A 23,663-nucleotide genomic window follows, 5' to 3' on the forward strand; every position below is an offset into this window, starting at 1 on the left:
CCCCCCCCCATCCCTCCGTTCCACCCCATGCCCCCAGCAATGAGGTAGGCACTCACCGTCCAGCTCTGCTTGTCATAGCTGCCCTCCAGCACCACCTCAGGCCGCCCCCCGACGCCCGTCATCCTGCGGAAGAGCCCGTAGGAATTCACCACCTGGAAGCGCTCGACTGCACTGAACATTTGGTGGATGCCAGGCCACAGCTTGCCATTGGATTCGTAGTCAATGTAGGTGAAGGGCACCTGGGGAGTGGCAGAGAAGGTAGCCACGTCACCCCCCCACCTCCCAAAGGAGAAGAAACAGAGGCTGGGGGGCTGGGCTGAGCCTCCCACCCTCAAAGAAACACATATGACGTGGGAGAGCTGGAGTGCTCCATCCCCAGAGCATTGCTGCCCAACAGCAAACTCCCCCAGCCCCAGCCAAGGGGACAAAGATCACAGCGTTGTGCCCCACAGCCTGGCCACACACCCCCCATGTGCTCACCAAGCTGATGGCAAACATCCCCATGGTAGCTGTGGCGAAGATGGCCCACTGCAGTGTGGCCCACAGCTTCCAGAAGAAGCCACGGACGCAGGCACACCTGCAAGGGGATGAAGGTGCAGTGAGGAATCAGAGCTGCGTGGCCCCATAGGCTGCATCTGCCTGGGGAGGGGGGCAGCTCCTGGCTGGGGTCACGCTGTGGGGATGGAGATCCAGGTTAGCCCTTGCCTCTCCGGTTTGTGGAGAGGATGGGGGCTGGGAGCAGCTCCAGCCACGCTGGTTGTGCCCTGCTCAAGCACTACAAAAAAAGAAAACCAACCCAAAACCCTCTCTGTGCCACCCTCACCCCATGCCCACAGTGTGAGCCAGATCCTGCACTGCCTGCTCACCAAAGCCCAGCACAGCCCCCACCCCACTCACCGGTACAGAGCAGAGAGGATTTCCCAGGAGAGTGAGAGGAAGCCCAGCCCCACCAGGGGCAGCGTCACCACTCGTAGCCACTGCGTGAACTCATGGTAGGTGAAGGCTGCAATGGGGGACAGCAGTCAGGGCCAGCTGCAGTGCCCACGGGGGCAGCAGGGCCGTGGGGACGGCCACCCCAGTGCAGCCGTGACGTACCCACTTTGGATTCCAGCAGCTTCTTCTCCCAGTCGATCTCCAGGCTGAAGTAGTGGACGCTCCAGTAGAGCAGCGAGGCGTAGGTGATCAGTTCCAGCATGGTGGAGAGGAAGGAGAGGAAAGTAGGGGGCCAGGCTGCTGGAGGAGGGGTGCAGCTCAGCATTGGTGAGCACAGGGCTTGGCAAGACCAACCCGTGGCACGCAGTTGGACCCTGGGTCAGACAGTGATGGTGGCCCATCCCCTCCCCGTCCCAAACACTGCAGAGGGGACTGCAGCCCCCAAACAGTGCACGAGCCCAGGGACTCACAGCTGCCATGCTTCCTCTTGCCGCGCCCCATCCAGCGCCCCACGTGCTCCTCATCCAGCAGGGAGAAGGCCAGGACAATGGTGAGAGCGTTGAAGAAGTTGTAGTTGCCCGTGAGGATGATAAGGATCTGCAGCAGGACCTGGGCACGAGCACAGATGGAGTTGGGGGCATCCACAGAGCCTGAGGGGCACCCCGCTGAAGGCCACACAGCATCCCCACACACCTGGCAGTAGAAGGCGAAGAGCCGGAGGCGACGGATGGGCATGAAGAAGAGCAGAGGGACGGCGATCTCAATGACATAGGTGGCCACCACGCTGAACTTCTGGAACCACACGGGCAGCTGGTGGGCATACCAGGCAGCTGGCGTGGGGATGCACTGCGTCTCGTAGTGATAGGTGAGAGCTGGGAGGACAGCAGAGGGTCGGGGAGTTGGGTTCACAAAGGAGAGCTGCAAAGAGCCCCACGGCTGCTTCAGGGCACGGCCCGAGGCTGGAAGCTGCACCAAGGTGCTGCCTGCTCACCTGTGAGCCCCCACCAGGTGGGGCAGCGGCTGGTCAGCTTCACCACGCCAGAGGCAAACATGAGGCGGAAGAGCAGCCAGCGCACCAACCAGAAGGTGACGCTGTCGTGTGGACGCCAGGCTGTGGAACGCCACTTGAGCAGGCGCAGAGGGGCCACGAGCACGGCCAGGAAGCCTGCTTCCAGCAGGAGGCTGTCCCTGGGGGAGTGTCACAACCCCTGCTGTCACTCTGGGAGCACAGGCTGGGTCTCCGAGGTGACAACAGGGAGACAGAGCCCCTAAGGGAGTAGGTGGCAGGGGCACAGAGTCCCCAGGCAGGGAAGAGGGGTGCAGGAGGGCTGACTTACCACTGGAAGTAGAGGAAGACCTGTCCTACCTGCAGGGAGAGCCAGCAGTCAGTGGGAGTGAGGCCCCATGCTACAGGGGGTTTCCCTTCCCGTCTCCCAGCCCACAAAGAGCCTCCCCCTGAGTGCTTTGCCAGTGCTGTGCCAAACCCAAGAATGGCTGTGAGCCAAACCCAGCCGGTGAGGCAGCACTGCCCAGGGCATGGGATGGAGGAGGAAGGAAGAAGGAGGAGGATGCTCCGAGGCCAGATGTGCTGGCAAGACTGCGCTGCCAGGAACCACAACCCAGGAGTGGCTCCAGAGCTCCAGGCTCAGCCACGTGGCCGGCGAGCAGCGGCACAACAGCCCTGGCTCAACAGCCCTGCTTGCAAGCAGCAAGGAGGGGAGGAGGAAGATGGATTTCTCTCCAGCATCACCTTAAAAGGGAAGGACGAGGGCCTGGCACGCAGGGGCTGGGAGGAGGCGGCTCCGGACAGCAGGGAGTCCCAGCCCTGTGCAGCCCCCTGTGCCACTTCCCCTCCTGCTCAGCACAATGCAGACAGCTGCACAGCAGGAGCAGTTCCCACACAGGCAGCTTCCTCTCCCATTCCCCGGTTTCAGAGGGAATCACGCAACAGGTTACGTTGGAATGGATCTTAAAGGCCATCTGGTTCCAACTGCCTGCTGTAGGCTGGGTGCCCCCCATCTCAGGCTGTCCAGGGCCCCATCCGTAGCCCGGGTAACCCCAGGGATGGGGCACCCACAGCTCTGGGCAGCAGTGCCATGGCTGCATTGCCTCTGGGTGGAGGATTTCCTCCACCATCTGACTTCAGTCTCTTTTCTTTCAGTTTAAAGCCATTCCTTCTTGCTCTGTCTCTCTCAGCTCACATACACAGCCACTCTCCTCCTGTGCGTCAGTCCCTCTAGGCACTAAGGCCGCAGTGAGGTCTCCTCAGAGCCATATTTTTCCAGGCTGCACACCCCCTTTCCTCAGCCTTTTCCTACACACAGCTGCTGCAGCCCCCAACCATCCCCATGCCCTCCTCAGGCCCCACTCCCACAGCCCCACGCCTCCGTGCTGGGGGCCCTGACCTGAATGCAGTACGTCAGACTGGCTCTCCCAAGGGCAGAGCAGAGCAGGATAATCCCCACCCCGTTTCACTGTCTCCCAACCCCCCTTCTGTTGATGCTGCCCACAATGCAGCAGTGACTGAGGGCGCACACAATGAAAGAGGAAACCCCTTGTGCTGCAACTGCTCTGACTCATGCCAGCTCCTTCAACCAAAACCACAAGCAGTGGGCACAGAGCTCAGTCCCTGTGCCTCCCTCACGTGCACCCATACCTGGTAGAGTGAGAGGTAGAACACCCGCAGCACAGCAAACAGCAGGCAGTCACGCAGCGGGGCGCAGAGCAAGGCACCCATCGAGGCGACGGCTCCCAGCAGGCACAGCAGCTCCATGCCCTGCTCCGTGTCCAGCCCCAGGTGTGGGCCGAGCCACAGCAGCGTGGGGACATCACGCAGCTGTTCCCACAGCCCCTTCCCGCTCAGACGCAGCACCCGGCGAGCTGGCAGGATCCCATCACGTCCATACAGCCCTAAGGGATGGAAGGAAGGTGCGGTTCAGGGAGCAGCTCCCCATGGGATGAAGCTGAAGGGCCCAGGACCCTCCCACAGCTCTAAGACTCCATCTCTGCTCCCTGCTGTCTATATAAGCCCTTCAGGGAACCTCAGCTCATTGATCAGCTACTCCCAATCTCTCATGACACCGATCCCAAGCCCACAGCCCCCTGGGGACCTCAGCTGTCCCCCTGCCACCAGCCTTCAGCACATCCCCGAAGGGGACACCATGCCTACCAAGAACAGTCTCCCCTTCAGACCTCAAGAAGGGACCCCCCTCCTCAGAAGGGACCCCCTTGAGACACCCCTTCCTAAGAAGGGACCTCTGAGAGCTGAGACCCAAGACCCTCAAGAAAGGGGAAGGCCAGGTCCCTCAACCCCCAGTCCCTCAGCCCCCCAAGCAGGGATCCCCTCCATATCTCTTAAGCAGCCCCCTCATCCCCTCCCACCTCCCCCCCTCAGCCCTCTGAGGAACCCCGGCTGCTGCCCCCCCACAAGGAACCCTTAGAGCCCGCTCCCCGCCCCGGTCCGCATAACGGGGAAGGAGAATCCCTCGGCTCACGCCCCGGAGGCAGCCGCCGGGCCGCTTACCGGGGATCTGAAGGTAGAGCGAGACGAAGGCAGCGAGGTAGGCCGCAGCCAACCCTGCCAGGAACAGCTCCCGCGGCCGCCGCGGCGGCTCCCCCATGGCGGGCCCGGCGGCACCGACACGTCCCCGCGCTCGCGCCTCCCGTGACGTCAGCACGCACGCACGCACGGGCCACGTCGCGTCGCGTCACGTGTGACGTCACGTGACGTCGCGTTTGGGCGGGAAACACAAAATGGCGGCGCGGAGAGGACCGGCTAGCGGGCGGGGCTGAAGGAGCGCTGCGCTTTATTCTGTTCCAACCGGCGCATTTCTGTGGGTGAGTGTTTGCGTGGCCTTTGCGCGAGTGTGAGGCTGCAGTCGTAGCGAACCCCGATCCCAGGGTCTGAGCCGCTTTGTGGTTCTGGGGAGCTCCCTCCCAACCCAAACCCTTCTGTGGCTCTCGGTGCCCGCGTAGGGTTACTTTGGTTTTGGTGGGGTGTGTTGACTCAAAGCCTTTATTCTCCTGAAGCTGAAGGCTTCTGCTGCTTTTTGAACCTTTTTTTGCCTTTAGGAACGTGGAGGTGTTAAACTTGGGGGTAGAATCACAGGATGGTTTGGGTGGGAAGGGACCTCAAGGATCGTGTAGATCCAACCCCCCTGCCTCATACAGGGCCACCAACCTCCACATTTAATACCAAGCCAGGCTGCCAGGGCCCCATCCAGCCTGGCCTTGAACACCTCCAGGGATGGATGGGGCATCACAGCCTCTCTGGGCAGCTGTTCCAGCACCTCACCACTCTTTCTGTCAAGAACTTTCCTGACATCCAACTTCAATCTGCCCTCCCTCAACTCCAAACCATTTCCCCTTGTCCTGCTGTTATCTCCCCTTTCCAAGAGTTGACTCCCAAGTCCTCTTTATAGGCTCCCTTCAGGTCCTGCAGGCTGCACTGAGGTCACCCCACAGCCTTCTCTTCTCCAGGCTGAATGAGCCCAGCTCCCTCAGCCTGTCTTTGTAGGGGAGGTGCTGCATCCCTCTGATCATCTTTGTGGCCTCCTCTGGACCCTCTTCAACAGCTCCCTGTCTTTCTTAAGACTTAGTGATGCGGGTTGGGGATCTTAGAGGTCTTTTCCAACTTCAATGATTCTGTAACACTATAACAGGCAACTGCTGGCAGGCATCATCCTGAGAGACCCGCGGTGTGGGGGGAGCACAGCGGTCAGTGGACGATACCCAACACCACCCAACCTGCAGCTGCTGCCATGGAAGATGTGGAGTCACGCTTTGCACACCTTCTGCAGCCCATCCGTGACCTTACCAAGAACTGGGAGGTGGACGTGGCTGCACAGCTTGGGGAGTACCTGGAGGAGGTGAGGGTTCTGTAATGCTATGGGCACAAAGAGAGTTTTTGTCGCTGCCTGTGGTTGCTGCTCACGCCCCAGCACAGCTCCTGCCTGTCCCAGAGCTGCCTGCTTAGCTGATGTGTGTGGTTGTGAAATCCAGCAGTCTCACATCTGTCCCTTCTGAGTCTTCTCTGCTTTTAGGGGGTGCTGGGGATGTTGCTTCTTGCAGCGTGGCTGTGGAGAAGCTCCTTGGGCTGTGGTCAGGAGGAGGAGGCTGGGCTGTGTTTGGTGGTGCCCAGCACCAGGACAAGGGGCAGCGGGCACAGACTGGAGCCCAGGGAGTTGTGTGTGAGTGTGAGGAAGAGCTCTGTGCTGTGAGAGTGGCAGAACCCTGGCACAGCAGCCCAGAGAGGTGGGGGAGTCTCCTTCTGTACAGAGATCCAAACCTGCTGGGTTGTGCAGCTGCTGCAGGGAACAGCTGAGTGAGGGCTGAAATGAGGGAGCTGCACAGGTCCCTTCCAGCCCCCACGGCTCTGGGGTGCTGTGAACAGGATGCTTTCCCTCTCTGCATTCACTTAGCAGTTTTGTTGCCCTGAACACCACGTTAGGTGTGCTGCTAAGATCTGGATTTTATCCTTTCGTTGTGCTGCTCTCAAATCAATTCTGGGAATCGACGCTTCATTTTCCCTTTTTCTTTTGTATTTTACAGCTGGACCAAATCTGTATTTCCTTTGATGGTGGCAAAACAACCATGAACTTCATAGAGGCAGCTCTGTTAATCCAGGGCTCTGCCTGCATCTACAGCAAGAAGGTGAGCACTGAGGGCACTGCCACATCGTAGTCCTGAGGTCAAGGTTTGTGCAGGAGCTGCCTGGGGAGCTGTCCTGGAGCTTGAAAGGCTTGGTTGTAATAAAAACCAATGGGTATAATTTCTGAATCCTGCCCCTTTATGTGTGCTGGCATTGGCAAACCAGAAAATCTTGGAAGGAAAACAAGAATTTGCTGCTCAACTTCCCTCTAGAGGGTGGAATATGGGGGGGAAAAAAGAGAAAACAAACCAACAGTAACCAACAGTAACCCTCTCCTTTCCCAAACTTGCACTCCAAATGGCTTGAACTGGGAAAAGAATAAAGTGGGTTATGGACAAACTGAGCTCTGGTTGTCTGAGGATAAGAGGAGGGTTGTGGCCATCAGCTGGAAGGGTTTTTCTGGGAGTTGCTTTCTCTGTCTCCAAGTCTGGCTCCTATTTTGCAGGTGGAGTACCTGTACTCACTGGTCTACCAGGCACTCGACTCCATCTCCAACAAGAAGTGAGTAATGCCCTCCATCCTCTGGACAGGCCACCTGTGAAGGGGCCAGGATCTGCCTGCATGATTTCACTGTAGTTGCAAAGAAAGTGGCCGTGTGCTTCTCGCCTGCTTGTCCCCTCCCCCATTGCAGCACCCTGCTGAATTCTCTTCCCTGAGGGCAGTCATTTGCTTCAGCAACCGACCTTCCTATTGCAGAGTTGGTCTCAGGACCTGTAAAAAGTTCTCTGAACCTTTGGGTTTCTGTGGGATGGGGTGAGAGGACACAAAAATTATTAGGGGCCTGGAGCACCTTTCTGATGAGGAGAGGATGAGACGTACACATGGAAAAGAGAAGGCTGAGGGGGTCTGAGCAGAGCTGGTGGGTATCTGAAGGCTTGGAGGTCAGGACGAAGGGGCTGGGCTGCGTTTGGTGGTGCCCAGCACCAGGACGAGGGGCAGCAGGCACAGACTGGAGGCCAGGGAGTTGTGTGTGAGTGTGAGGAAGAGCTGTGTGCTGTGAGGGTGGCAGAGCTCTGGCACAGCTGCCCAGAGAGGTGGGGGAGCCTCCTTCTGTGCAGAGATCCAAACCTGCTGGGATGCTCTGTGTGCTGCTGCTGCAGGGGTAGGAAGCTGGACTGGGTGACCTGCAGAGCTTCCTTCCAAGCCCCTGCAGTTCTGCAGAAGGCCCCAGCAGGACTTATTTCAGCTTGGAGGGCTTGGCCAAGCTCTTCCCCCAGAGCTCTTCCAGTGGCTTTGTGCTGTGGTTTTCTTACAGCACTCTGCTGTTGTGTAAAGAGAGGGCAGAGCCCAGCATCCTGCAGAATCCAGTGTGCAACAGCCTGGCCTACATGGCAAAGCAACTTGTGATTTATTTCTCCACTGCTGCTGAGATTAGGGCACTGCTTTTGCTGTCACTGTTTCCCAACTGTCTTTCATAACTTGTCTGCTGCCAGCCTGGCTCAGACCGTGGTTCCCACTAAGGAGGCATCAACTTACAACAGGCAGTTCTGTCTGCCTGCAAACAGGTTTTCTGTAACGAGATGGGTGTTTTGTTTTGTTTTTTGAGAAGAACCATATAATGGTTTGGGTTGGATGGGATCTTTAAAGGCCTCCTGGTCCCACTGCCTGCATGAGCAGGGAGCCCCACAGCTCCATCAGTGCTCAGAGCTGCATGCAGGGATGGGGCAGCACCAGCTGTGTGAGCAACCTTCCCCCAGCCCAAAACCTTGCTCCAATCCCTCTTAGCTGGCAACAATCTCCCTTGTCCTATCACACAGACACTGCTGAAGAGTCCATCCCCTTCTTTCTCACAGCTCCCTTTGTTTTCTTTCCTGGGCAGCAGCAGAGGAGCACCAGGAGCACCCATGGCAGCTCCTTGGGCACGAGCTGATGCCGTTCACGGCTGGCTGATGGTGCTGACAGCCACGCTGTGCTCTTCACTCTCCTGCCTGTGGTGCTTGGGGTGCTTCTGCTTCAGGGTGATGCTGGAAACTCCTTGCTTGCTGCGTGCAGTGCAGCTGTAGGAAAACTGCCACTGCTTTGCCTTTGGCTGGACCTCTGACTGTGTCTTTGCTCCTTGATGCAGGAGGGAAAAGCAGCCCTGCTCCGTGGGACCAGATGGCAAGGATGCCGATGCAACCTTTGGGATGGAGAAGGAAGAGGTGAGGAGGCGGTGGTGGGTGTGCTGCTGCTGCTGCAGGTGTGCTGTGTGTGTGTTGTGCTGCTGCAGAGGGTGTTCAGCCCTGCAGCTGCCTGTTCCTGCACCCAGGCAAGGCAGGAGCACTTGGAGAGGTTCCTGTTGTGAAATTTCTGTGCTGGCCTCCACAGGACAGGACCTGCTGCCTTGCAGCCCTGCTGGGGAAGTTTATTCCCTCTGCTCCATTTAGAGATCTCTACCCTGAGTTTTAGCCTTCCTTTGACCTGGGTGGGCTGACAGTTGGGCAGAGAGGAGCCTGATGAGGTTCACCAAAGACTATGCCTGGGGAGGAAGAACCACAGCATCAGGACCCAGGTTGGGGCTGAACAGCTGGAAGGGAGCTCTGCTTAGAAGAACCTTGTGGTCCTGGTAGCCAACGGCCTGACCATGAGCCAGCAGTGTGCCCTGGTGGCTCAGAGGGGAGGGTGCTCATCCCCTCTGCTCAGCCACTGCAGGGCCCCCCAGTTCCAGGCAGGCTGGAAACTGCTGATGAGAGCCCAGTGGAGCACTGTGGAGGTGGTGGGGTCTTGGAGCACCTCCTGATAGGGACAGGCTGAGAGCCCTGGGGCTGTGCACCTGGGGAAGAGATGGCTGAGGGGATCTCCACAGGTCCTTTCCAATGTTTCTGTGATTCCTCCTACAAGTGCTGTCTAGAACAGCCCAGAACCTCAAAAGCCACAGCTGTTCTCCCAGCCACGGGGTTGCCCTGTGTCCTCTCTGCTCCATCAGGGCCACGAGGTCCCCAAGGGACACAATGGCACAATGAAAGTAGCCCTGTTGGTCACTGCTGTGGTCCTCTCTCTGCAGTTCCTTTCCCTGGATGACATCAGCAACACCAGCCAGGCCAGCGTGGACTTGAAAATGGACCATCAGCCCAGTGTAAGGGAAGCTGCTGTTGTCCTTCTGGTCTCTCCTCCCTCATATCAGGCTCTCCTCACTGAATCCCTGCTGCCTGCCCAGCAGAGCTCTTTGACTCCTGTTCTCTTGCAGGCTGTGAACGTTGTTCCCTTGACTCCAATGTCTTTGGTTCCCCCAGAAGAGGCTGAGAAGACAAACAACCCTCTGTTCAGGTGAAAGTCCCCCAGCCTTCAGCTGGCCCCCACCTTGCTTCACAGCACAGTCTGACTCTCCCCATTCCATGGCAGAAAGGTTATTCCTTTTCCCCTGGCAGGCAGGGAGGAAGGAAGAGTAACCCCAAGTGCACTGAGATGTGGGGCTGGGTCCTGATGCAGGACAGAGGGAGTGGTGAGGCAGGAGCTGCTCTGGGGTGGGCAGGCAGGGCTTTGCATGGCCAGGGAAGCCAGAGAATGGCAAGTGGGGACAGTCTGCATTCCTGTTGGCCTGGGGATGCCTTGGATCTGCTCCCTCTGTCCTGGGGGACCACGGAGACCTGACGGCCCCCATGTCTGCAGCCGGAAGGGGGAGATCCTGGCCAGCAGGAAGGATTTCAGGATGAACACGTGCACCCCTCACACCAGTGGAGCCTTCATGCTGGAGCTGGCAGGGCTCTCCCCAATGTGTCTGCAGGATCGGCACCGTGAAGAGAACAACGCCGGCGGGGCAGTAGGTACAGTGCTGGGGTGAGGAGCTGGACTCCTCATCTTGAGGAGTGGGGCTGTGGGCTGCACAGAGCAGGGAGGCACTGCTTCCCTTCTGCCTCGAGAGAGGATGTGAGCAAAAGCAATGAGAACAGCCCAGCTCCTTGGGCACGGGAGATGCTGCACTGCCTTTCCTCTGCCTCCCTGCCTTAAGCCAAAGATTGCTGACCCCTTGAATGGGGTTTGTGCCCTGGGCTGTGCTGGGGAGGCCGTCGGCCTCGGTAGGAAGGAGCAGCACCACAGCTGCTCTGTGCTGGCATCTGAAGCCCTGTGGGCAGAGCGCAGTGACCACACTTCTGTCCCTTGACAGGAGCGCCGTCCTCTGTGGTCGGTGGGAGGGAATCCCTACGTGTGAGCAGCGGAGCGATGCCTGTCCAGGCACTGAACTTCTCAGATGATGGAGGTGAGACGTGCAGGATCGGTGGGCTCTGCCCCTCCATCCTGCTGGGCTGGGCTGTCCTGCCTTCAGGCAGCGTGGGGTGCTCCTGCTCTGTCCCCTGACCTGTTTGTTTGCCATGGTTTGCGAAGTAAAGCCCATTCCTCAGGGAAAATCCTCGTCAGGTAGAGCAAGAAAAGGGAGATCCTTGATGATCTCATGGCTGCTGACCGTTTGCTCGCCCTGCCAGGTGCTGCAGGACCAGATGATGACCACGATGGTGGGGATGACTTGCCTGCAGACCCTGAGGACAACATGGAAGTGACTCCAGCTGCCAATGAACGCATTGAGCCACAGCGGGTAGGGCAGGCAGGGCTCAGTAAGGCCCTGGAGCCTGGCTGCCCTGTGGCTCGCTGCCTGATGTTTCTTCTGTGTCTGCCAGAGTGTGCCCCAGGTGAAGGGTTACGTGCTGCGGCAGCGAGCCCCTGCTGAGGACCTTCAGCCCCACATCAAGGTAAGGGGGGGCAGACACAGAGAAAAGCAAATCCTAGAATCGTGGAGCTGGGAAAAGACCTCAAAGAAAGAGAAATCCAACTGTCAACCCATCGTCACGATGCGCTCTAAACCATGCCCCCAAGTGCTGCATCTTCATGTCTCTTGAGCACCTCCAGAAGTGGGGATTCTTCCACTGCCCTGAGCAGCCTGGCCACTCCTTTGGAGAAGGATTTCTTTTTTTTCTCCCTGATACCCACCCTGATTCTCCCCTGGTGCAACGCAAGGCCTTCACCTCTTGTCCTTTTGAAGCCTGCATGCTGTGGGAAGCGCTCTGCACTGCGCTTAGTGCTGCACCAATACCCACAGAAGGGTTTGCAGAGCCACACAGCTGCAGCGTGCCCCACGGTGCTCTGCCAGTGCTCAGACACACTCGCTTCTTCCACCAGGAGATGCTGGATCCCTGGCAAAGCCTTGACCCCTTTGGTGACTCTGAGGACAAACCCTTCAGGAAAGGTATTTGAGGTGGGGCTGCGGAAGAGCACCTGCTCCCCTGCCTTGGGGCTGCTCACCTCCAAAGGGTGGAACGGGATTCTCCCTGCAGATCATCTCCTTCTGCCCCGCAGGGAGGCCCTTCCTGGTGCCACATGGCGTGGATGACGTGGTTGGTAGCAAGAGGAAAAGGAAGGGATCCAGAAAGCTTCAGGACTTCTTGAAATGGTTTTCTGCCACCTGTGAGTGTTGTGGCCGGACTTCACCTGGGTGCTGTCTGTTCTCTTCGCTGGGTTGCACCTGTAGGGGTTTCTAACTGCAATCCTGTTCTTCTCAGATAACAACAGTGCTGACTGCAGGAAAACCAGGAGGAAAGGACCGACGTTTGCTGGTGAGTTGGGGTGCAGGCTGCAGTGATGCGCAGGGCTCCAGGTGCAGCAGTTGTGCTGTGAAGCCCTCGTGGGGTCGGGTTTGCACGGGGAAGGGGCAGTAATCCTTACTGGGGTGACTGAGAGCTGAAACACCTTGGAGAAGGGGCACCCTGCAGGCTGCAAAGCTCAGGTTGCTGCGGCGAGGCTGAGGGCTGAAGCAAAGGACATAGGAGGAATGAGCAGTTTGACAACTTAAGACGGGTGAGGATTTGTTGTGTTTAATGTTCACAACACAGAAATCTGTGACTTCCGGTCCTGCAGCCGTTCCTCACTTGAAAAGCAGCCTCTAAACGTTGCTTACATAGAGCCTTGCCCCTTTTTTTGCTGCAAAACCTCTTCCACGTTCAGGGAGGCTGGGGAGCTCCCTGCTTGTTGGCGCAGCAGTGGTGTGACATGCAGAGAGAAGGACGGATGCTAAGGCAGGGCTGCAGCCCCAAAATCACACTGGGGGGGGGGGAGGGGGAATCCAGGCAGCCTCAGCCTTTCAAGGGGCTGCAGGTGGGTGTTGATCTGTGCCCATGCTGTCTGTGCAGATCTGGATGTGCTGTACTGGAAGCAGCAGAAGGAGCGGCTGGCGGCACAGAGGAAGCTGCAGAGCAGGATGGTGAGCATCTGCAGGAAGGGTTGGAGTTATGGTGGGAACCACGCTGGGTAGGGGCTCAGTGCTGCTTTTCCCCAGGGCCCACCCTTGTCACTACCACCAGAGCATGAGGAAGAGGAGGAGGAAGAGCTGGATGTGCTGGAGGAGGAGCGGGGCAACGAAGAGGATGGGGAAGCAGCTGGTACTGCTGGAGCCCCCAAGGGCTGAGCTGCTGTGGGGGCCATGGGAGGTCCTGAGCACGGTCTGCTCTTCCTGCAGATGACTTTGTGGAGCACGAGGACATCCAGGAGGAGGATGTGGAGAATCTAGTCGAGAAAGCTATGGGTGAGCCCCTGGGGGAGCTGTGAGGAGGGTACCCCATCCTTCAGCCACTGCGGCGCGTCCTGAGCAGCCGCTGGGTTCTGGCTTTGTGTCCCACCCATGGGGAACATGCATCCCTGTCCTCACCTGGTGGCCCAGGACCAGGCACACAGTTTTGCCCCCACCACCCTGGTGACACTGCCCTCTCACAGCTCCCTGTGATGCGGACGCGCTGAGCTATGAGGAGCTGGTGAGGAAGAACGTGGTAAGTGCTGCGCCTGAGCTCAGGGCAGGGGGACAGCGTGGGTGCCGTAGGCGTCCCTCATCCCCACGTTGTCCTCTTCCTCATTCTCCCTGCATCCCTTTGCACCTGCAGGAGCTGTTCATTGCCAATTCCCAGAGGTATGTACAGGAGACAGAGCTCTCCCAGCACATCCGCCTTTGGGAGGACAAGATGGGGCCGGCACTGCAGGAGCAGGTACATTGCTGAGGGAGTTAGGGGACCAGCAGTGGGGCTGGAGGGGGAGGCAGAGACTCACCCTCCTGTCTTACAGGAGGAGCGCACGGCCTTCGACATCCACAGCTATGGGGACAGGCTGGCAGCTCGCTTTGGCAGCCTGGGTGAGTGGCAGTCCTTTGCCAGCCTGGTGGCCGGTCTGCCCCCCTTCGAGGTGTGCCGCTACATGCTGGCCTCATTGCAGCTGGTGAGTGTGGGAGGGAGTTCCTGGGGGGGGGGGGACAGGAGGAGGGGGAAAGGGGTCCCTGCTGCAGCCCCCCGGTCCCTGCTGCAGCCCCCCCGGTCCCTGCTGCAGCCCCCCGGTCCCTGCTCCTCTCCCCAGGCCAATGACTACACCGTGGAGGTGGCACAGGACCCAGGCCTGGAGGAGGCGGTGGACACAGTACGGCTGCGGCTGCTGACACGGGAGCGGGCACACGAGCGCTTCCGCACCTACGTGGCCCCTTCAGCCTGCCAATGAGCCCCTCACCCCTTGTTTTTCTCCCCCCCCCCCATCCATTCTGTACAGCCCCCATCCCCTACGATCCCCCAGCACCAGGGCTCCCCTTGCTCCCAGCAATAAACCTCCCAACTTTGGTAAAGTCAGCCTTGTTTTTGGGGACGTGAACAAAGCATCCCTGCAGGGTTTATGGAAGCAAGAAGAGTCCCTCTGGGGGCTTCCCCTGTCCTGGCATGGCTGCAATCCTCAGTCAAGGAGCGGCTCGTAGCTCTCCATGTGTCGCCGCACGCTCTCAGCGATCTTGTCAGCCGTCTTGCTGCGGTTGTAGTAATCCAGGAAGAGCCCATCGGGGCCCAGCAGGTAAATGACGATGGTGTGGTCCACAATGTAATCACCATCCTCATCCTTAGGCCCGGCGCTGGCGTAGACACGATAGGCGCTGCTCACCGCCCTCACCTGCTCAGGGCTCCCCGTCAGCCCCAGCAGCCGCGGGTGGAAATCCCGCACGTAACGTCGCACCGCGGCCACATCGTCTCGCTCGGGGTCCACAGTGATGAAGAGCGGCTGCACCCGGGGCAGAGCCGCGTCGCGGTCCAACAGCTCCACCACCCGGCTCAGTTTCTCCAGCTCATCCGGACAGACGTCGGGGCAATGCGTGAAGCCGAAGTAAAGCAGCACCCACTGGCCGCGGAAGTCGGCTTTGCAGCGGGGCTGCCCGCGGTGATCCACCAGCTGGAAGTTGCCTTGCCCCAGCGCCAAAGCTCGCAGTTCCCGCTGCCGTCTCTCCCGTCGCTCCCGTTCTTTGCGGGCCCGCAAATACAGCCACGTTCCCCCAGCCGCGCTCCCCACCGCCGCCACTACGGCCAAGCGGCGGCCCAGGGGCAGTGACCGGGTCGGACCCCCCCGAGCTCCGCTCAGCCCGCGGGATGGGGCTGGGAGCTGCGGGGGGCGGAGGGGGAGACGGCGCAGGCAGCGGGCGGGCAGCAGAGCCATGGCCGTGGCGGGGGGCTGCGGAGGAAGGGGCGGCCGTGAGAGCCTTTACGGCGGCAGCCGCGTCCCCCACCCCGCTGCCCTCTCACCCCATAGACCCCCCCCGGTCTCCTGGCTTCCTGCCCTCCCTCTGTGCCCTCTGACCCCGCTGCCCATTGATTGAGCCCCATCTCTACGCCCTCCGTTGCTTTCTGACTCTGTTCTACACTGCAACAACTCCCCAACCCCCAAACCCTCCTGATGCCCTTTCACCGCCTCCCTTCCCCTCCCATTCCCCCACCCCCCTCCCCGCAGCCCTCTGCCCCCTCGCCCCATCCCACCTGGCCGGCGCCGCAGCGCCCACACCCGGAAGTGACTCACCGGAAGGGGCGGGACCATGCGACTCGCGGCATGCGCGGTGATGAGGCGGAGTCTTGTGCAGTTAACCGCTTTCCGCCAGGAGGCGCCATAGCGCCGCGGGATAGTGCGGGCTGCTCTGCCTGGCGCGCAACCATAGAGCGGAGAGGGATGGGAGGGAGCGCGAACCATAGAGTGCGGTGGGATAGAGGGGACACCACGGCCTTGTACTAGCTGCGGATGCACAGCGCCCCACCCAGGTGGTGCAGCCACGGCGCTGATGGGCTGCGCTTACCCAAATGAGAACCCCAAAAAGGGGGACCTCAAAATGAGAACCTCAAAAGGGGGATGCCGAATGAAATCCTTAAAAAAGGGGACCCCAAAAATGAGAAACTGAACAGGGGGACCCCTAAAAAAAGGAACCCTAAAAATGCATACTCCAAGAGGCATGAAGACCCCAAATAAAACCCCAAAATGGGAACCCCAAAAGGGAAATCCTAAATGGAACCTCTAAAAAAGGGGATCCCCATAATGAGAACCCCAAAAGGAATCCCTAAAGAAGAGGACCTCCAAAATGAAAACTCAATAGGGGGGGTCCTCAAATAGAGAACCTCGAGTAGGAACCCTAAAAAAGGGGACCCCAAAAATACATACCCCAAGAGGTATGAAGACCCCAAATAAAACCCCAAAATGGGAATCCCAAGAGGGAGACCACAAACGGAATCCCTAAAAAAATGGACCCCCAAAATGAGAAACTCAATAGGGGGACTCCAAATAGAGAACCCAAAAGGGAAATCTCAAATGGGACCCCTAAAAAAGGGGAACCCAAACATTGGAACCCCAATAAGAGGGCTCCAAACGGAGACCTCAATAGGGAGACCCCAAAATTGGAACTGCAAAATGGGAATCCCAAAAGGGGGACCCCAAAAAACGCAAACCCCAATAGGGAGAACCCAAAAGGGGGAACTCGAAAAGGGAAACCCTAAATGGAACCCCTAAAAAAGTGAACCCCATAATGAGAACCCCAAAAGGGAACCCCCAAATGGGGCCCCTAAAAAAGGGGGCCACCCAAAATGGAGACCCCAGATGGAGAACCCAGAATGGGACCAAATTGAACCCATAAAAAAGGAGACTCCCAAAATGGAAACCCCAAAAAAGGGGACCCAAAAAGGGGAACCCCAAAAGGGGAAATCTAAATGGAACCCCTAAGAAAGGGGACCCCCAAGTTAAGAACCCTAATAGGAGGACACCAAACGGAGACCCCCCAAAATGAGGGACCCCAAAAAGGACCCTAAAAAAAGGGGAAATAATGGGGGATTTGGGGCACTTAATAACAAAGATATTAAACGTTATCAGTCATAATTGTGTTGCCAATGGCACGTAGTGGTACGAGGAATTGGGGCACTAATAATAACATTAATAATGGGGCAATCATCGGCGATAGGAAATAGAGTGGCCAAAGTGGTGGTAATGAAGGGGTTGGGGCACTTAATAATAAAAATAATCAGTAATGCATTAATAAGAGTATGGAATGTGATAAATTTGGGCAGAAATCGGGAAAATATTGCTGCTAATAATATTGGGGCATTAATCAGCATCGGAAACATGGAAATGGTGAAAATGGGGAGCTGGGGCACTAATAATGGTGACAATATTAATTAATGTTAATGTTTATAATAATGGGATAAGAATAAAAAATAGTGTTGAAGTGGGCGAAGTTGGGCAATAATAATAATAGTAATAATAATGTTAATAATCAACGTAGTGGTAACAATGGGAATTATGGGGGATTTGAGGCAATAACCATAATGTTGTTATTAATAAAATTAATCCCATTAGTAATCTTAATGATAATATTAAATAATATTATTGTGTTGTTTTATATTATTATATTCTCTGAAGATGCTGTATTAATGCAAAATGATAAACTATTATATAACTATTGTTATTATTATTACTTATAATAATTATATATTAATATTAATATATATTAATATTAATATTATTAATATTAATATTAATATTAATATTAATAATAGCCACGAAGACAATAAAAATAACAAGATCAGTAATAGTGAATAGAAAAGGATGAAAAAATAATAATATTACTGATGATAATAATAATAAAAGTGATATTAAGCACTAATCAATCAATGCCAAGCGACCGGAAGCGGAAGAACCCGCCCTAGTCCTGCTCTCAACCAATAGCGAGCGGGAGTGAGGAGAGCGCAGCCAATCGCTGCAGGCAGGGGGCGGGAGGGGCGTTTCTTAAAGTGGCCACGTTGGTGTGGCCCGCCTTAAAGCGGCAAGGCTCCTCCCAACCCCTCGCGTCACGGAACGGGGGCGTGGCGCGCTGTATGCAAATGAGATGCTAATGTGGGAGGAAGCGTGTTTGGAGGGGAGCAGCGAAGGGTGCTGGAGAGGGGTGAGAGTGGAGGGAGGGGTCCATGAGGGGTTCTTGTGGGGCTGCAAAGGGGTTATGGGGTCTTCATGGTGGGTTTCTGGAGGAGGGCTTCATGGTGGGCTTCGTGGTGGCATCTGGGGGGGCTTCGTGGTGGCATCTATGGGGGCTTCATGGTGGCTTTGTTGCATCTTCATAGTGGGTTCTTGAGGGAGGCTTCATGGTTGGGTCATGGTGGCTTCGTGGTGGCATCTGGGGGGGCTTCATGGTGGCTTCTGGGAGTCTTTGTGGGTAATTTATGGTGGGATTGCGGTGGCATCCTGGGGGACTCCATGGTGACATCGTGGTGGCATCATGCTGGCATCTTGGAGGGCTTCACAGTGGGATTGTGGGTGCTTCCAGATGGCATCTCGGTGGCTTTATGGGGTCTTCATGGAGGCTGCACGGTGGCCTCATGTCTCCCATCCCCCTCCAGCCCCCCACCCTACCCTGCGGTGTCACTTCTCCTTTCCATGGGGCACAGGGACCAGTTCCTCTTTCGGTCCCCGTTTTTGTCATTGTCCCCACCCTGTGTCCCCAGGGATGGCTGATGTCACTGTGTGACCCACGTGACACTTTTGGGGTGGTGGGGTTTGTGGGGTGAGCGGAAGTGGCTGAGTGGGGTGGGACAGGTCACCCTAAAGAGCACACATGGAGGGTGACCAGAGGTGACCATGGGTGACAATGGGTGACAGGCAACCATGGGTATTGAGTGACTAGGGGTGACCAGAGGTGACCGTGGGTGACCAAAAGTGACAAGTGACCTTGGATGCTGAGTGACCGGGGTTGACCAGAGGTGATCATGGGAGACCCTAAGTAGCAGGTGACCATGGGCAATAGGTGACCAGAGGTGACCGTGGTGACAGATGACCATGGGTGACCATTGGTGGCCATGGGTGACTGGTGATCACCAGCTGGGTGGCTGTGTGACCATAAATGGCAGATGACAAGGGGGTTAGGTGACCATGGGTGACAGATGACCATGGATGTTGGGTGGTCATAGGTGACCAAACGTGACCATGGGTGTAGGGTAACCATGAGTGACCAGAGGTTGTCATAGGTGACAATGAATGACCACGGGTGACTGTTGGTGGCTGTGGGTGACACGTGACCATGGTTGATAGGCGACCATGAGTGATGGGTGACCAAAATTGACCAATGAGTGACCAGTGGTGATCATGGGTGACAGACGGCTGTGGGTGACTAGAGGTGACCATGGGTGACTTAAGTGACAGGTGACCATGGGTGATCATGGATGAGCAGAGGTCACAGACGACCACAGGTGATCAGAGGTGACCATGGGTGACCGTAAGTGACAGGTGACCATGAGTGTTGGGTGACCAAAGTTGACCAGATGTGATAGGTGACTAGAAGCAACCATGGGTGATCGGTGACCAGAGGTGACCAGAGGCGACCACAAGTGACAGATGACCATGAATGATGGGTGACCAGAGGTGACAACACCTATTGGATGACCACAAATACCCATCGTTAACCACGGCATCTCCACGACTGCATCACACAGTTCCCCACGTGCCTCACCACGTCCTGCGCCGTGTCACCTCCTCATCACCGCACGACCTCTGCTGGTGTCCCTCCTGTCCTCGATGGCATCCCCAGTGCCTCGCCGCGTGCGCCTGCGCCCATGGTTGGTGGCCCAGGTGGACAGCGGCCGTTTCCCAGGGCTGCACTGGTTGGACGTGCGGCGCCGGCTCTTTGTGATCCCATGGCACCACGCCACGCGGCACTTCCCGGCACACGGCGGCGATGATGACACCGTCTTCAAGGTGATCCTGGATGACCCAACGGCTGGAACGACCGGAACCTGAGCTCTGGTGGCTCTAACCCCAACCCTAGTGGCCCAAATCCCAGTCCTAATGACCCTGACACAACTCTGGTGGCCCAAACCCCAACCCTAGTGACCCTAAGCCAATCCTAGTGGCCCTAACTCCAACCCTAATGGCCCAAATCCCAACCCTAGCGGCCCAAATCCCAATCCTAATGACCCTGACACAACACTGGTGGCCCACACCTCATCTATGGTGGCCCAAACCCAACCCTGCTGGCTGTTACTCAACCCTAGTTTCCCAAACCCCAACCCTAATGTCCCTAAGCCAACCCTAGCAGCCCTAACTCCAACCCTAATGGCCCTAACCCCAAGCCTAGTGGACCAAACCCCAATCCTAATGACCCAGACACAAGTCTGGTGGCCCAAACTAACCCTAGTGACCCTAAGCCAATCCTAGTGGCCCTAACTCCAACCCTAATGGCAAAAATCCCAACCCTAATGGCCCAAATCCCCACCCTAGCAGCCCAAATCCCAACCCTAGCGGCCCAAATCCCAATCCTAATAACTCTGGCACAACACTGGTGGCCCACACCTCATCTATGGTGGCCCAAACCCCAACCCTGCTGGCTGTTACTCAACCCTAGTTTCCCAAACCCCAACCCTAATGACCCTAAGACAACTCTAGCAGCCGTAACCCCAAGCCTAGTGGACCAAACCCCAATCCTAATGACCCAGACACAACTCTGGTGGCCCAAACCACAACCCTAGTGATCCTAAGCCAACCCTAGCGGCCCTAACTCCAACCCTAATGGCCTTAACCCCAACCCAGCAGCCCAAATCCCAACCCTAGCAGACCAAATCCCAATCCTAATGACGCTGACACAACCCTGGTGGCCCAAACCCCAACCCTGCTGGCCTTTACCCAACCCTAGTGGTCCAAACCCTGACCCTATTGACATGAAGCCAAACCTAGTGGCCCAAATCCCAGTCCTAATGACCCCACACAACCTTGCTGGTCCTAACCCCAACCCTAATGACCATAATCCTAAAATTGATGACACAAACTCTAACCCTAATGACACTAACCCAACCCTAATGTCCCAACCCCAACTCTAGTGACCCTAATCCAACCCTAATGGCCCAAACCCCAACCCTAATGACCCAAACCCCAAAGATAATGTCCCTAATCCAACACTAGTAACCAAACTCCAACCCTAGTGGCCCTAATCCCAAACCTAGTGGCCCAAACTCCAACCCTATTGGCCCTAAATCAACTCTAGTGGCCCAAACCCCAAACCTAATGCCCCAAACCCACTGACCCCAACCCAATTTGATGACCACAACCCCAATGAACCCAAACCTTGATGACCCCAGGAGCACCAACCCATGACCCCAACACAGCCATCATGATCCCAACCCAGTGACCCCAGCCTGATGATCCCAACCCAGTGACCCCAACCTGATGACCCCAACACTGATAATCCCAACTAACCCCACCTCCATGACCTCAAACCCGATGACCCCAATAAACCCACCCCAATGACCCCAGTCCCACTGATCTCATTTCAATGACCCCAAGCCAACCATCATGACCCCAGCCCAATGTCCCCAACCTGATGACCCAAATCTACCTATGATGACCCCAACCGCACTAATCCCACACCAATGACTCAACACCAGTAACCCCAACCCAGTAACCCACTGACCCCCACCTCAATGACCCTGACACCAATGACTCCAAGCCAATTTTGATGACCTTAACCCCAATAACCCCAACCATGTTGACCCCAACCATGTTGACCTCAACCCAACGACCCCAACTCTGATGCCTCAAATGCACCATTCACGATGACCCCAGTCCAATGACCCCACCCCCAATAACCCCACTCCAGTAACAACAACCCAATGACCCCATTCCGATAACCCCAACCCGATTACCCCAATCCAACCACGATGACCCCACCCCCGTTAACCACAACCCAATGATGCAATGCCAATAATCCCAACCCACTGACTCCACTGACCCCACTCTGATGACCCCAATGACCCTACCCCAGTCTCCCTGACGCCACTGACCCCACAGGCATGGGCAGCAGAGACAGGGAAGTTCCTTGCGGGGCGGGATGAGCCGGATCCTGCCAAGTGGAAGGCGACGCTGCGTTGTGCCCTCAACAAGAGCCGCGAGTTCTGCCTGCGCTACGATGGCACCCGCGCTGTGCCCCCCCGGCCCTATAAGGTGTACGAGGTCTGTGGGGCCGACGGAGCAGGTATGGGGCTGGGGAGGGCTCAGGTGGAGACATGGGGGTCTGTGCGGTCCCATAAGTGGCATGGGGTATGTGAAGCTGAGCACCCTGCAGTGTCCCATCACCCTGTGAGGACCTGGCATCCCGCAAGTCGCTATGGGTGTTGTAGGGTCTCAGTACCCCATGGGACCCATTTCTTTCCTCCCAGACACGGTGACCGGGGATGACTTCAGCTGCGGTGGGGAGGAAGAGGAGGAGGAAGAAGATGTCAGTGAGGTACTGGCCCTTGCCACACAGATGGGGGTCCCCCACTCCACACTTGGGGGTCCCCTGCCCCACATTCGGGGGTGTCTCATTCCATAACTGCCTGCTCTCTCCCTGCAGCTGCAGAAGCTGATGTCTCTGAGCATCGATGGTCAGCAGGGATATGGGGTGTCCTATAGGGGAATAATGGAGTGGGGGGGCAGCCTATGGGGGAACAGTGGGGTGGGGACACCCTATGGAGGTCAGTGGGGTGGGGATGCTTCATGGGGGGCAATGTGGTGGGAATATCCCATTGGAGACAATGGGATTGGGTTACCCCAGGGGGGAAAGTCAGGGGGGAGGTATCCCGTGGGGGACAGTTTGTGGGGTGGGGGCTCCCCATAGATGATCAATGGAGTGGGGGAAGGGTGATGTGGAGCATCTCGTGGGAGGAAAACCCCACAGGGAGTCGACAGTGTGTGGATTCCCCATGGGGGGCAGTGGAGTTGGGGCACCCCGTAGTGGCAATCAGTGGGGTGGGGGCTCCCCACAGAGGATCAGTGGAGAGAGGGGAGGGGTTGATGCGGGGCAGGCACCCTGTGAGGTGTCTGTCTATGGGGCAGCAGTGTCCTACGGGGAGCAGTGACGTGGGGGCTCCTCTGGCCACCCTTTCACCCCACTGTTCCCTAGACTGTGGGATGGACCCAGTGCCCCCCTGGCACGAGGAGCACCCCCCGTTCAGCAACGCCGACCCCACAGTGCCCTTCATGCCCCCTGAGCCACCCCCTGAGCTGACCTCACAGCTGCCCCCTGAGCTGAACCCACAGCTGACCCAACAGCTGCCCCCACAGCTGCCCCCCCCGGGACCCCCAGCACTCCTGGAACATGGCGTCCCCAATCTGCTGGCCAGCCCTCACCTGCTACCCCGTAAGCACCAGGTTGGGGTACAGGGTGTGGGGTGGGTTAATGTGGGTATGGAGTGGCTATGGATATGGGGTGGCTGGACATATAGGTATGGGGTGGCCATGGGACAGGTGGACTTGAGTATGGGGTGGGTGGATGTGGCTGTGGGCTGGCCGTGGGGTGGTTGGATTTGGCTATGGGTTCGATGTAGCTCTGGGGTGGTTGAATTTGGGAATGGGGTGGCAATGGGGTGGGTGGGGGTGAGGATGGGGTGGCCATGGGGTGGATGGGCAGAGGTAACTGAATGTGATGGGATGGGTGGGTATGGGGTTGGGGGAATATGGGGTCACTGGCCACGGGGCTGAGGAGATGACAGTAGGGTGGGTGGGCATGGGGTTGGGTGGCTGTGGGGTCAGGGAGGATATAGAGTCATTGACCATGGGGGTGGGAGGCTGTGGGGTGGTTTACTGTGGGGCTGGTGTCATATGGGATGATTGCTGTGGGGCTGGATGGCTGTGGGGTGAGTGGGCATGGGGTCAGGTGGCTGCTATGGAGTCAGGGGGGATATAGGGTCACTGGGCACGGGGGGATGACAATGGGAGTTGGTGGGCTGGATGGTTGTAAGGTGGGCAGACATGGAGTTGGGGGAATGTGGGATGGTTGACTGTGGGGTTGGGGGGATATGGGGTCAGTGGCCATAGCATTTTGGGGATA

At 57.4% G+C, this 23,663-nt stretch overlaps 4 protein-coding genes across 5 annotated transcripts in view; 2 read left to right on the forward strand and 2 right to left on the reverse strand.

Annotated features, from left to right (window-relative positions):
• Positions 1–24: 24 nt before the first annotated feature.
• On the reverse strand, positions 25–4,568 carry LMF2 (lipase maturation factor 2; the record flags this gene model as incomplete). Its single annotated transcript, XM_042809255.1, has 10 exons — positions 4,457–4,568; positions 3,590–3,843; positions 2,271–2,299; positions 1,925–2,121; positions 1,627–1,805; positions 1,404–1,542; positions 1,096–1,230; positions 898–1,003; positions 481–577; positions 25–239 (listed from the first exon to the last, which is right to left on the reverse strand). Coding segments are annotated over exons 1-10 (1,448 nt in total), but the record flags the coding sequence as incomplete, so codon positions are not given.
• A 114-nt stretch (positions 4,569–4,682) lies between these two features.
• Positions 4,683–14,129, forward strand: NCAPH2 (non-SMC condensin II complex subunit H2). The gene is made up of 21 exons (XM_042809259.1): positions 4,683–4,770; positions 5,595–5,801; positions 6,484–6,585; positions 7,029–7,084; positions 8,649–8,724; positions 9,567–9,638; positions 9,750–9,829; positions 10,172–10,326; positions 10,668–10,760; positions 10,984–11,093; positions 11,176–11,247; positions 11,675–11,741; positions 11,852–11,959; positions 12,055–12,108; positions 12,682–12,752; positions 12,828–12,930; positions 13,008–13,073; positions 13,262–13,314; positions 13,426–13,527; positions 13,604–13,753; positions 13,889–14,129. The coding sequence occupies exons 2-21, from the start codon at positions 5,694–5,696 to the stop codon at positions 14,024–14,026; spliced, it is 1,836 nt and encodes a 611-aa protein (XP_042665193.1). The 5' UTR covers positions 4,683–4,770; positions 5,595–5,693; the 3' UTR covers positions 14,027–14,129.
• A 9-nt stretch (positions 14,130–14,138) lies between these two features.
• LOC122155424 (protein SCO2 homolog, mitochondrial) lies at positions 14,139–14,998 on the reverse strand. Its single transcript, XM_042809260.1, has one exon. It carries the CDS (start codon positions 14,996–14,998, stop codon positions 14,252–14,254), a length of 747 nt encoding a protein of 248 aa, XP_042665194.1. The 3' UTR covers positions 14,139–14,251.
• A 2,708-nt stretch (positions 14,999–17,706) lies between these two features.
• Positions 17,707–23,663, forward strand: part of IRF5 (interferon regulatory factor 5) — a 9,536-nt gene continuing 3,579 nt past the window's right edge. For both annotated transcript variants that reach the window (XM_042809257.1, XM_042809256.1), the window contains exons 1-6: positions 17,707–17,756; positions 19,297–19,558; positions 21,644–21,827; positions 22,012–22,079; positions 22,188–22,218; positions 22,737–22,973. In XM_042809257.1, coding sequence (XP_042665191.1) covers positions 19,379–19,558; positions 21,644–21,827; positions 22,012–22,079; positions 22,188–22,218; positions 22,737–22,973 — 700 coding nt within the window. In that variant the 5' untranslated portion in view covers positions 17,707–17,756; positions 19,297–19,378. The remainder of the gene's footprint in view (positions 17,757–19,296; positions 19,559–21,643; positions 21,828–22,011; positions 22,080–22,187; positions 22,219–22,736; positions 22,974–23,663) is intronic.

Source organism: Centrocercus urophasianus, unplaced genomic scaffold (genome assembly GCF_019232065.1).
Source record: "Centrocercus urophasianus isolate 14NV4802_14NV808 unplaced genomic scaffold, USGS_Curo_1.0 seq_1138, whole genome shotgun sequence".
NCBI lineage: Eukaryota > Metazoa > Chordata > Aves > Galliformes > Phasianidae > Centrocercus > Centrocercus urophasianus.